At 38.4% G+C, this 12,485-nt stretch overlaps 1 protein-coding gene across 5 annotated transcripts in view; it reads right to left on the bottom strand.

Moving 5' to 3' along the window:
• Nucleotides 1-2,036: 2,036 nt before the first annotated feature.
• The window catches only part of LOC110033582, a 45,592-nt gene continuing 35,143 nt past the window's right edge, over nt 2,037-12,485 (bottom strand). For 3 of the 5 annotated variants that reach the window (XM_020737622.1, XM_020737628.1, XM_020737636.1), the window contains 3 exons: nt 11,316-11,455; nt 2,477-2,588; nt 2,037-2,348 (listed from right to left, as the gene is read on the bottom strand). In XM_020737622.1, the coding sequence (XP_020593281.1) occupies nt 2,179-2,348; nt 2,477-2,588; nt 11,316-11,455 (422 nt within the window). In that variant the 3' untranslated portion in view covers nt 2,037-2,178. Of the gene's footprint in view, nt 2,349-2,476; nt 2,592-11,315; nt 11,456-12,485 lie in introns of all 5 variants that reach the window. The other 2 variants (XR_002294957.1, XR_002294956.1) reach the window with 2 other exon arrangements.

Genomic DNA, 12,485 nt, shown 5'->3' with positions numbered 1-12,485 from the left:
TTGATTTTTCCAAAAGAAAAAGGCACTAAACACCTTTCTTTTAGAAAAAAATATGGCAAGGGATGAAGACGCAAGTCACAAAACCCCATGTTCTTGAATTTCTTCAAATCAAGCTTGTGACATGTCCACTAATCATGGGACCGTTTTGTATATATAGAATAAGAACCCCATGTGACATACAAGCCACAGTGCACAAAGCGTCTAACTTATTCACTCATGGGTTCATAGGTATTGGAGTGCAAAGTCTCAAACAATGCACTCGATCAGCCAAACTTAGGGAATGGACGCTTAGTAACTGCTTAAGACGAACAATGTTTGCACAGGGGAGGTCGTCGTACTTATCTCAGGACTCTAGGTGTTTGATCCCATCTATTCTAGCCATCCACTCATTGAGCTTTTAATAAGAAGCAGAAATTGCACTACGAAGATATCCATTTGTCTTTTAGAATGTTAGAAAAACTTTCAAAACTATGCTCTGGAGGTACAGGCTCGAGCCTCATGCTACGCACAAATTTTGTCATCACAAGTTCAACTCAGCCAGCACTAAATCAAGGCACGATTTTTATCAAAATCAATATATAACAAGCCATGCAACTTTCAAAAGTAGCCTATAAGATGCACAGGAGAAAAAGCCTTCCAGAAGATAGGAGATGAAGATTTGCATATTACACAAACCACTCTTTACAAAACACACCTCAAACTTAATATTTACATATTTACAACTATAACAGGTTAATGTAATAAAACTATACAAAACTAAGTCGTAAGATCTCCGATGTGACATTAAAAATTATATGCCATGCATATAAATATAAAAGTTCGGGCTTTAAATATATAAATACATAATAATTATTTGGCATGCATATAAACGCTTCATTATTATATTACAATAACGTTGAAATCAGTACACTTCCAGTAAACCCATAGGAAGGCTCGAATCAATAAGACAACAATAATAAAAATAACATAAAAATAAATAGGAGAGACAATGAGCCTTGATCTCTTATAATGACAATATGAAAGCATGATTTAGATAAGAGTCAATCAACTGCAATAAAATCTCTTAAGTTTTGCTTTCCATAATGAAGCTTTAGGAGCACAAACACATCTCCAAAATATAGGACTGTAACAACCTGCTGTCTCATTACTGTCAGCCCTCCTATCTGCTGTTTTTTCATCTTCACTGGATCGTCAAAGGCCTTCCCTTGGGTGAGCTCTCTCGCATGATAAGCTTTCACATTGAATCAACCATTTTTGGTTAAAAATTCAGACATTCTTCTGATGAGCTTCCGGGTGAATTGCATGGTTGATACTGGTCGACCATCCTCACATCTATTGACTCGGTTAACTTGGCTCAACTATCTCGATAGGTCCCGCAATCACTTGAAAAGGGATCTCCCTCCATGTGTCCTCATCTGCATCAATGGATCGCTGTTAGATTTACACTGCACTTTTTTGATGTGTGTGTTTCTATATATGTGCTTGTATGTATATATTTTCCTTAAAATAAGGAAATATAAATAATTACAGTCCAACAGTAATAGGGCTTTAAACGAGTCGAGTTTGGGCAAGCTCAGGCTGAAATTGACTCTTGCTCGAAATAGTTGGTGAATAATATGCTCGTGTTCAACTTGAATAATATTTTTTTTATTCGTGTTCGACTCATATTCGCCTCAAAATTAACTCGTTAGAATATAAAATTATTTTAAAAAATAAATTGATAATTTTATCTAATTTTTTTTTAAGATCGAATTTCATACAAAAATTTAGGACATTTATTTTCAAAAAAAAAATGATTAGCTAAAAAAGATTTACAAAAACAAATTAAATACAACATTTTACACAATAAAAATATTAATATTATTTAAAAAAAATATAAAATAAGAATCAATTTATTACAAATTTTATAATTTACAAAACTAAAGGAGAGCAAAAAAAAAAATACAAATAAAATTTCAAATAAAAATCAAAATATAAAAAAAAACAATTGTATTGAACAACAACAACAACAATGCCTTAATGCCACTAAGTGGGGTCGGTTCCATGAATCCTTTTTCTCAATTGAGTCCTATTTAGTGCCATACTTTCATATAGTTCTAGTAGATTAAGATCAAAACAATTGTATTGAACATTTCAATAAAATTTACAATTAATGCACATTGTATGCTTTATATAAATCTAAAAAAATAAAATAAAATAATGAATTAAATTTAAACAATGACTTTGAATTAATCCTTCGATCTTTATGATTGACGATCTAATGATGATGGGGGAGGTTCGGAAACGGAGGATCCGCCGCAAAAAATTCTTCCGATAACCTGAAATCAAGCAGAACATTTCACCGGCTCCTGTAAGAAGGTATTCAAAAAGAGAGATTAGAAATCAAATGAATAATGAAATGGGATATTTACATATATACAACTCAATTCCTATGTATTTACATATATAATACTTAAACTTATAAAAAAAGTCTTACCTTTGAGAATCCCCTTTACGAACCTGCAATTTCTTCTGAATGCAAAATTTATCTCAGCCAGCGTCTCGCCGTCATGGATAACCAAGAAGAAAGGCTCCCCAAAATTGTGAATCTGCTGCAAGGAAAGTAAAGCGGAATAAATAAATAAATTTGATAATCACAACAAAATAGACATTTTACATACATACCAGCCCAGTTATTATGTATTTACATATCTAACACTTAAGCTTCACATTTTACATTTATACCACCCAATTTTTTTTGCATATAACATCAGAAATACCATTATTTTTAACTTTTAAAAGGTGAAATACACCTTTTTGGTGTTATAAACATAAAAGAAGTTTGGTGTTATATATGTAAATACATAGGAATTGAGTGGTATATATATAAATACAAAGGTTGCAAAAATCCATAACATTAATGTTGTTTGCTCTAAAATCATCAACTAATTCTCCCCAACCAGCAAAGACATTTTGATGTGATGTACAATGGTGAAGGAACATGAGTTGTGCTCCAATCACCCCCTGATCCATCAACGAGAGAGCACAGATATTCGTTACCAAAAAAAAGGAGGAAGATTTACATTTGATGCGGTCGAAAATTCACGGCGAAAATTCAACACACACTCAGATTAAAGAGAATCAATCCGTGATGACATTAGGAGTTTTCACATGGAAAACTTGTAAATGGAAAAACCACGGGGCCTCACTCAGTTATAAAAATCCACTATCAGTTGATGATTACAGATGTCCCTTGTCCCACAAACGAGAAAGGGTTACTAAATTTTTCAAAGTATAACGTCGACTGACGGCGCCTAGTTAGCGGTGATTAACGACAGTTGATGACGATCGGCGGTGGTCGGCGGTGATTAGTGGCAATCGGCGGTAGTCGAAGGTGGCCAACGGTGGTCGATAGAGACCAGTGGTGGTCGCTGACAATCAGTGAAGGTCGACGGCAGCCGGTGGTGGTCGACGGAGGTCGACGGAGGTCGACGGCGGTCTGCGATGACAAAGATGATGTTGAACTTAAGCTCATTTTCAAAGCCTCAAGTTCTCTCTCCAGCCTCCCATCTCAAGTAAAGGGTGAGGCTCTATTTATAGTGTTATAGGAGCAATTAATGCAGAAATATGAAATATTTTGATCGGACGGTCTGGAGAGCTTCCCTCGATCGGATGAAGTTTGATAGATATTTGAGTGCCTTAAAGATGTCGAAATTAAGCAATCTTGGGCTCGTTGGATTTGTCTTGTCGAAACGCTCGATTCGACTACCAACTCGCTGAATTTGACATTCATTTGAACTTTCACATGTGTCCAAACATCTTCCAAGAACAATTTAATCACTTGATTTGGGCTTGGTTTGACTCAGATTGGACTCTTTGATATCATTGGGTCATTCTCCTCGAGCCAGTCAGTTTGACCATAAGTACTAAAATCGGAGCTATACATGACTTTTTATCAATATTTGAATATTTCTTACTCAAAGTATTACCTCGAGATTCGTGTTGGTGATGAAAAATTGTTAATGACGTATCAGTTGCTCCCCTATATACTTCACATTGTAAGTATAAGAATAATATAAATCCAATCAAAAACGAAATTGAGCTTTAGCTCAGTTGGCTGGGGTTTTTCATTCCGCACAAAAGGCGCGAGTTTAAACCTTGCACAAATAGTAATATTAAATTTTTTTGCTGGGCTGAATTTCAGGCCTGGTGGGTAAGAAAATCGAAAACTAAAAGGAAAAATAAAAAAAACGAATAAATGATGCAGTTTATGTGTATGTATATATATATATATATATATATATATTTTATGATAGAAACATGTTTTTTTTAGTTTTTTAAATGAGTTGCAGTTTTTTTTATAAGCTGTCGTTTATTTATTTATTTTTTAATGGACTGTCGTTTTTTATCTTTATTTTTTTTAATAAGTAGGCTTTCTTTTAATGAGCAGCCGTTTTTTTAATGTTATGTCTCATATCATGCCTATAAATAGAGGCCTAAGATGAGAAAAATAAATTCATCCTGCGTTGCGGAGAAGAGTTACGGCGAGACAAAGAGTTGCGGCGTAAAGTTGCGGTGACGCTTAGCGACGTGGTAAAGTTTCGTGGCAAAGCGTTGCGGTGAACCGTTGCTATGAAGCGTCGCGGCGAAAAATTGTGGTGAAATGTCGTTGCAGAACGTTACTGAAATGACGACAACTGGAAAATCTCGTTCTGCTGAGAACCAGAGGAAAAGTCAAAACCCAGAGGATGCAGTGTCAACTGAGACGGAGAGCAACTTGACCTTTTTTTGAAAGAAATATTTTTTCCCGAATGATATGATGGTGAAATTACTAACTTCAACTGATCGAGCATATTCCTCACATTCTCGGTATGTTACTATTCATGAGATTGCCTTGAGAGTTGACCTACGATTTTCGCCGGCACCTGAGTTTATTGAAATTATGAATGCGTTCGAGGTTTGCGTTGCTTAGTTATCTTGTGGAGTGGTGATAATCATTACTGGGTTGACATTTTCTTCAAGAGTCGCGGGTTGAAGTTAAAACCGGCAATTTTAACACGACTTTATGAGTTCTTTACTAATACGCATGATCGTGTGTTGTTTAAGCATAAGACGTGGGGTTTTCGCCTAAAAGTATTAATAAGACAATGTTCTGTAAGATTATTCTTTGCAATAAATGATTGGGGGCTTCACGAGAGGCGGGGAAGATTTCGACAATTGTCCGTCTCTCTTCAGACTACTGAAGAGGGAATATTGCAGATGTTAAGATTTCGTAACTTGAAAGAGCTGGTTTGAGGCACAATATATATATGAATTTGTGAGTGAGAAATCATTGTTCAAGGTCAAGCTTTCTTTTCACCTTAAAAGATCAACAGCTGTAGTGTTAAAGAAATCTAATAAGAGATCTTCCGAGCTAGCCCTCGCAGAATCCTTAAAGCGGCTCCCAACGAGCAGTAAATGTGAAGTACAACCTCAGAAATAAAAGAAAGTTGAAACATCAACTATTCACGTTCCTAAAAAATATATTGTCTCATGAATGTACCGGGCTCCTAAAAAGCGAGAGTTTTGTAAGTTTCTTTCATTTTTTGTTACTATATAAATATTTCATCTCTCTAACTCATATTTCTTTTTCTTTTAAGTGGATAAGATGGTGAAAATCCAACAGCGCTAGGACTGACATTGAGAAACTAAAACTCCAAGTTTGTTAAGATCAAATATTTTCAAGACGATTATAAAAGTTGGTATGAATCTGGGGTTGAAAAAATTATATCTCCGGAATCACAGTTGACAGAGTGTAGAACAGAACTTTCAATAATAACAGTCTCCCTTTCGTTGCAGCTTCAAGATCTCGAGATGTTGAAGATACGTGTGCTTTCACCGAGGACTTATTTGAAATGTTCTAACAATGCAGATGTTATTATTTTTTTCAAACTTTGTCAAAATGATGTTGTATTAGTGATGCATGCTGATCATATTATTTTGTTAGTTATTTGCACACGAGTATCTTTTTGGTGATAAGCGTGGGGATGAATAACCAACAACATTTGACTTGGTTGAAACTATCTATCAAAGTTTTACTCGATGATGTTAACCTATATAAGTGAGCCAACGGAAGTCCGCCGATGACTTATTAACCCATTTGAGGTTGTTTGTTGGAGCACTGTTCACTTACAAATCTGTGTGAAAGGGTTAAGTGTAGCTCACCAAGGACCGTTAACCTATCCAGAGTTGTTTACCGGAGAAAAAACTCGATGAAGTTAACCAATGTGGAAGAGGTTAGATCAAATCCCCCTGGGATTGATCGTGCTCTGACTAAAATACAACCGAAGTTGTGTATTTCTCGTGTCTAGAGCATGAAGTGACTCGTGAATGAGTCATTACACTTTCTAAACATATCCTTTATATATAGGAAAATGAGAAATATTTGAGATAAATTGATTATATATGAGTTGCGATATAATAACATATATGGACTACATGACTAGAGTGTTACTGATAGTACTTACGAAGATTTTCTGCATTTTAAGTCTGAGACAATTTTTCCATCTGAATCATCAAGCTTGAAGGTTCCCGGCTTGATCATGGTAGCCACTATATATGGGTCTTCCCAAAGAGGTGATAGTTTGTTGCGTTGAGGACCATGACTGGCGGCTTCAATGATACGCAAGGCCGGGTCACCGACGGAGATAGACCGATGCTTGACTCTCCAGTTGAAGTGGCGAGCAATTCTTTGGTGGTAGAAAGCAGCTCTAAAATGAGTCACATTGCGTGTTTCTGGGAGGAGATCCAAATGTTGTCGGAGTTTTTCCTCGTTGCTATCTGAGTCGAAAGTCTTAACTCGTGGGTTTGGAACTCTGATATCAACTGGGATAACAGTCTCAGTGCCGAAACATAAGTTATATAGAGTTTCTCAGGTTGGAGTACGAGTAGTGGTGCGATAGGCCCAAAGGACGCGCAGCTCTTCTACCCACTGCCCCCCAGCCTTCTCAAGACGAGTCTTCAACTCCTTGAGCACCGTCCAATTTGTCACTTCTGTCTGCCTATTTGTTTGGGGATGCGTCATGACTGTATGCACCAACTGAATGTGAAGATCCTTGCAGAATGATGTGAAAACCCTTCCAGTGAATTGCGTCTCATTATGAGTGATAATTTTCACGGTGAGCCCAAAGCGACTGATGATGTTTTTTCCAGACAAATTGTTTGGCATTTGCTTCAGTGATCTTGACGAGCGGCTCTGCTTCTACCTATTTGGTGAAGTAGTTGACATCTGAGATGATGAATTTTCGTTGTCCACTAGCTAGTGCAAATGATCTCATTATATCTACCCCCCATTAGACGAAAGGACAAGGACTCAGAAATGATGTGTTCTACCGGCGGCACATGTGTAACATTATAAATCCTAATCTGTTTGAAAAGAGGTGGCTTCATCATCTACTAGGTTCATCTTTATTTGATTGTACCTTGAGTATGCATCCATAAAGCTGAGCATCTGATGTCCGAAAGTGGCATCAACAAGTTGATCTATGCTTGGGAGGGGAAAGCTATCTTTCGAACATGCTTTATTGAGGTTTGTATAGTCGACACATTCTCCTTGAACCACTAACTTTTATCACCATGACGACATTGGCCAACCATGTAGGGTGGTGCACTTCCCAGATGAACTTGGCTTTGAGAAGCATGTTGACTTCTTGTTCAATAGATTATAAACGATTCAGGGCAAAATTTCGCTTCTTCTAGATGACCGGTTTAGAGGTTGGATCTACCTTTAAAGAGTGCATGATTATTTCAGGGTCAACTCCAGGCATGTCGGTCGGAGTCCATGCAAAAATGTATTGATTCCTTTAGAGAAGATCTGCATACTCCGACCTTTGCTCATCAAAAAGTAGGGAACGAAGTTGCGATGTTCTCGAGGAATGTTCGTTAGAGAGTGGGATGTGAACCAAGTTTTTCATGGGAGAAACCCGTTGAAATACATTTTCATCTTGCAGATCGAAGTTCTCAATGCTAAGTGTCATTGATGGGCGTGGCTGAGCTTACCTGAGGTAGCATGATTTTGTTGTTTGTTGATCACCTCGCACGACGTCGATCCCTGATGGGATTGGAAACTTTATCTTCAAGAGTGTTATAGAAGTCACGATGCCAGATTGATTGTAGTGGTCTCCCGAAGATGACATTATATGTCGATTCTGATTTGACAAAGATGAATTAGACTGAGAGGGTTCTATGTCGAGGAAAATCTCCTAAGACAACGGGGATATTTTTTTTCCCTCAACCTTCACTGGTCAATTATCAAAACCATATAATAGTGTGGATGCAGGTTGAAGTTTTTCCCTTGTCAATCTCAAACCAAGGAAAGTTGAATAGAATAAGGCATCGACAGAGCTCCCATAATCGATCATGATTCTCTTTACGTTATAGCAAGACTCGTCAATTCTTGCGCTAATGACGAGAGGATCATGGTGGGGGACTCGAACTCCTTCCAAATCGGAATCATCAAAACTGATAGGCTCGGGGCGCAATTTCTTCTACATTAGTTCACCAGGTATAATGATAAGAACTTGATCAGTCAGCAATGGGCCTCCAACAATTGTTTGAATTTCGCCTACGACTAGGTGACCCCCATATTGCTGTCTTTGTAAATGTTGTCCCCCAGTAGAAGCATTATCAGTACCACTTGGTTTCTTTTGTACAAATCGACCAAGATATACCTGTTTACTAAACCTTTCAATCTCTTCCTTGAGCTGCTTACATGATTCAGTGGAGTGACCATTACTTCAATGAAAATTACAGTATTGTTCTTGATTCACTAAGTTAGATTTTAGGGTGTGATGCCACTTAACGACTTGCTCGTATTTGGTAGTCATTAGATGTTAACACGTGATGTGTTGAGCGGTTTATTCCCTTTCTTAGGTTGATACTCATTTCGCTGGCCTGCAGGTTGAGGAAGGAGGTCGCGATTCCTCTATTGTTCGACCTTTCTCCGTTGCGAAGATTAATTATTATCTCCAGTGTTATTCTTGCGCTTTCCCCCAAGTTTCTCGAACTGCTCTTTATATGTGTTGATAGCCTCATCCGCAGTGATTTGGGCCACAACACGATGGACAATGTCAGCATAAGAACGAACTGTCTCCTGCATCAGTGATGAGTAAAAAGATCATGAGCGGAGCCTCCCAAGGAAGACTCCCCTTAGTAACTCCGGATCCACCTCCGGAATCTGACGGGCTTCATTAAAAAATTTGCAGAAGTAGTCCTTAAGCGACTCTCCTTCACTTTGACAAATTCCTGAGAGATGGGATGAATCCTTGATGATCCTTCGATTTGCGATGAACTACTTTGCGAACAATTTTACAAGCTCGTTAAAAGTGTTTACAGTGCCCCATGGCAGAGAGTAAAACCAGGTTCGAGCTTGTTTTTAAGAGTAATCGGGAACAAGCATCAGAGGCACGTTGAATCTGCATGATGGTTCAATAATGATCAATATGCTCGTAAGGTCAGTTATCCCTTTATATGCATAGACGTTCGGAAGCTTGAAGCATGTTGGGATGGGGTGTTAGAGGACCGCATCCGCTAAGCGAGAAGATTCATGGATGATACGGTAAGCGTAGAAGCGATCTTTTTTCTCTAGGGGAAACTCTTCCCGAACAAGGCGTCGTAGTTCGTTACAAATGACATTATTTGGAATGACAAGAAAATGTGGCGACGTCGGGCAAGCTGCACGAGATGGATGAGTGAAACTTGCGAAATCTAGGAGTTCAACATCACGACCTGGCAGGGGATGTGTTCCTTCTTGAGGAGGCGGGCCGATACGAGTTCCTCTGAGTGGTATGTTTCCCGTACGTTGTGGATTTAATGGTAAACGAATTTCATTCAATGGTGTAGGTAGCGGCTGTTGAGCCCCGCGTTGGTTGGGTAACGTCTTCCAGGACGGGAAGATGAAGAAACATGTTGCCCTCGACTTTGTGACTGTTCCTTTAAATGATTGGTGTTAGAGCGAACTGCTCCGTTGTCCCGGATGTTTCGTCTAGTGGCCATGTAGCAAACCAAGTACTTCAGTGGTGGGATTGAGAACTTCCCATCTTCATTTCCCACGACGGCGTCAAACTGATGCGTGCTAGAAAATTTGCATCGGTAGAGTAATGAATGATCTTCTTAGCGTTGCACGAGGATTCAACACACACTCAGATGAAAGAAAATCAACCTGTGATGACACTAGAAGTTTTTAAGTAGAAAACTTGTAAAGGAAAGAAAACCACAGGGTCTGGCTCAGTTATAAAAACACTATCAGTTGATGATTACAGAGGCTCGTTGTCCCACAAACGAGAAAGAATTACTAGATTTTCTAAGGCACAACGTTGACTGACGACACCTGATTATCGGTGGTCGAAGATAGTTGATGACAATCGGCAGTAGTCGATGGATGTTAGCGACAATCGACGATAATTGATTGTGCCCGACAGCGGTCGACAAAGGTTGGTGGTGGTCGCTGACGGTCGGTGATGTTCGACGACGGTCAGTGGTGGTCGACGGAGGTCGGCGGTGGTCTGCACTGGTCGACGACGGTCTGCGATGTCAGGGATGGTGTTTAACTTAAGCTCCTTAAAAGTCTTAAGTTTTCTCTCCAGTCTTCCCTCTCATGTGAGGGGTGGGGCTCTATTTATAGTGTTTTAGGTGCAATTAATGCGAAAAAATATAAATCATTTTGATCGGACGATCCAGAGAGCTTCCCTCAATTGAATGGCGTTTGATGGATATTGGAGTGCATTAATGATGTCGGAATTGAGCAATCTTGGGCTCGTTGGATTCGTCTGGTCAAGATGCTCGATTCGATTATGAACTAGCTAAATTCGACATTCGTTTGATCTTTCAAATGTGTCCAGAAATCTTCCAAGATGATTTAATCACTTGATTTGAGCTTGATTTGACTCGGATTAGACTAACTTTGATATCATTAGGTCTTTCTCATCGAGTCGGTCAGTTTGACTATAAGTTTACTGAAATCGGATCTCTGGATGACTTTTTATCAAGATTTGAATATTTCTTGAATAAAATATTGCCTCTAGATTCGTGCCAGATGATGAAAATTTGTTGGTGGCGTATCAACATTCATTCCACTCAATTTCTATATATTTACATATCTAACACACAAACTTCAATTTTTTACATATATGCACCTTAACTATGCATGAAAATATGTATTTCACTTTCTGAAAGTTATAATGGTTGTATTTTTTATGTTATATGAAAGATTTGTGGTATGAATGAAAAAGGTTAAATTTTGGTGTTAAAAGTTTAAGAGATTTATATTCTAGCTCTACACCTGTAAGGCGGTAACTGACCAAATTAGCTGCAAGTATAATAGGCTGATCTCCTCTCCCAATGCCTTGCTCCTGCACCAGTATAGGAACTCTTCTTCCTTTAAACTCAATATGGGAGAATTGTCCTCCAAATCCATAGAATTGGCTCAAAGACAAATATTCTGTAACCAAATTGCATGAAAATGAGTTTTTCATTGTCTTTAAGAATCATATTACATGTTGTATCGTTTAGGAAATGTCTTAAAGCCTGAAATATTATCTATCTCTCTCACTTTATTCTAAACTAAAAAAGTCAATAAGAAGTACCTGATGCACTCGGAAGGCAAACCTAACAACCTGTAGCATAAGATTAAAGGTGCTGTTTATAGGAAATAGTCATGCAAGTTGCAAACCATTGTATAAATACTTAAATAGCAAAAGAAAATCAGCTTAATTAGCCATGTGTTGACCTCATTTTTTAGGTCATTTCTTTTTCTAGGACCCTAGGATCTAGCTCTAGGAATTCCTACTGACCATCCTAGAAAAACTAGAATTAAGACCCACCCTTTTAGAAATTCCAGCCACTTCCTATTTTCTTTGATGTCTAACATTTATGGCACAAGGCCATCGTCTTATGAACAAATGGTTATGGGCTATTTTGTGAAGACTCAAGGGAAATGTTCCAAATAGAACTTCAAGCCTTAGGAAGACATCGTCACGACTCTTTTTCGTCACATACACACATCAAATGCACAAAATTCACTGAGTTACATGAAATTAGACTTCAATTAAGCCTAAAGGACGGGTGAAAATGCGAACTTCTCCGGATGACCTCCGACGACAAATTGGACTGCGCTAACGCGTCTGGGATACCAATTTTGGTAGGAAAGGACACTCATATTGCTATACTTTTGACACGAGAAAATTGACACGCAAATCGATGAATTCGTCAAAACGACTTCCGACGGCAAAACGGACTGCGCCAGCGCGTCTGGAACGTCAGAGTTACCCAAAATTGACATCCATTTTATGATGTGCTACACTAATAAAAATGTACAAATCAAATTTTACTTTTTGAAATAATTAATATTTCCATCGCGGCTAGATCGAAGCTCAACTCGCCGCTCCCACATCTCCCCCCCTCGGCCGCATCGAAGCCCTAGCAGGCGCAATTCGTGGCTAGCCCCCCTCTTTTACCAAGCCTGATTCATC

Source organism: Phalaenopsis equestris, unplaced genomic scaffold, assembly GCF_001263595.1.
Source record: "Phalaenopsis equestris unplaced genomic scaffold, ASM126359v1 Scaffold000002, whole genome shotgun sequence".
In the NCBI taxonomy this organism is placed as follows: domain Eukaryota; kingdom Viridiplantae; phylum Streptophyta; class Magnoliopsida; order Asparagales; family Orchidaceae; genus Phalaenopsis; species Phalaenopsis equestris.
Note: the sequence above shows the minus strand (reverse complement) of the source record. Positions and strands in the feature narration are given on the sequence as shown.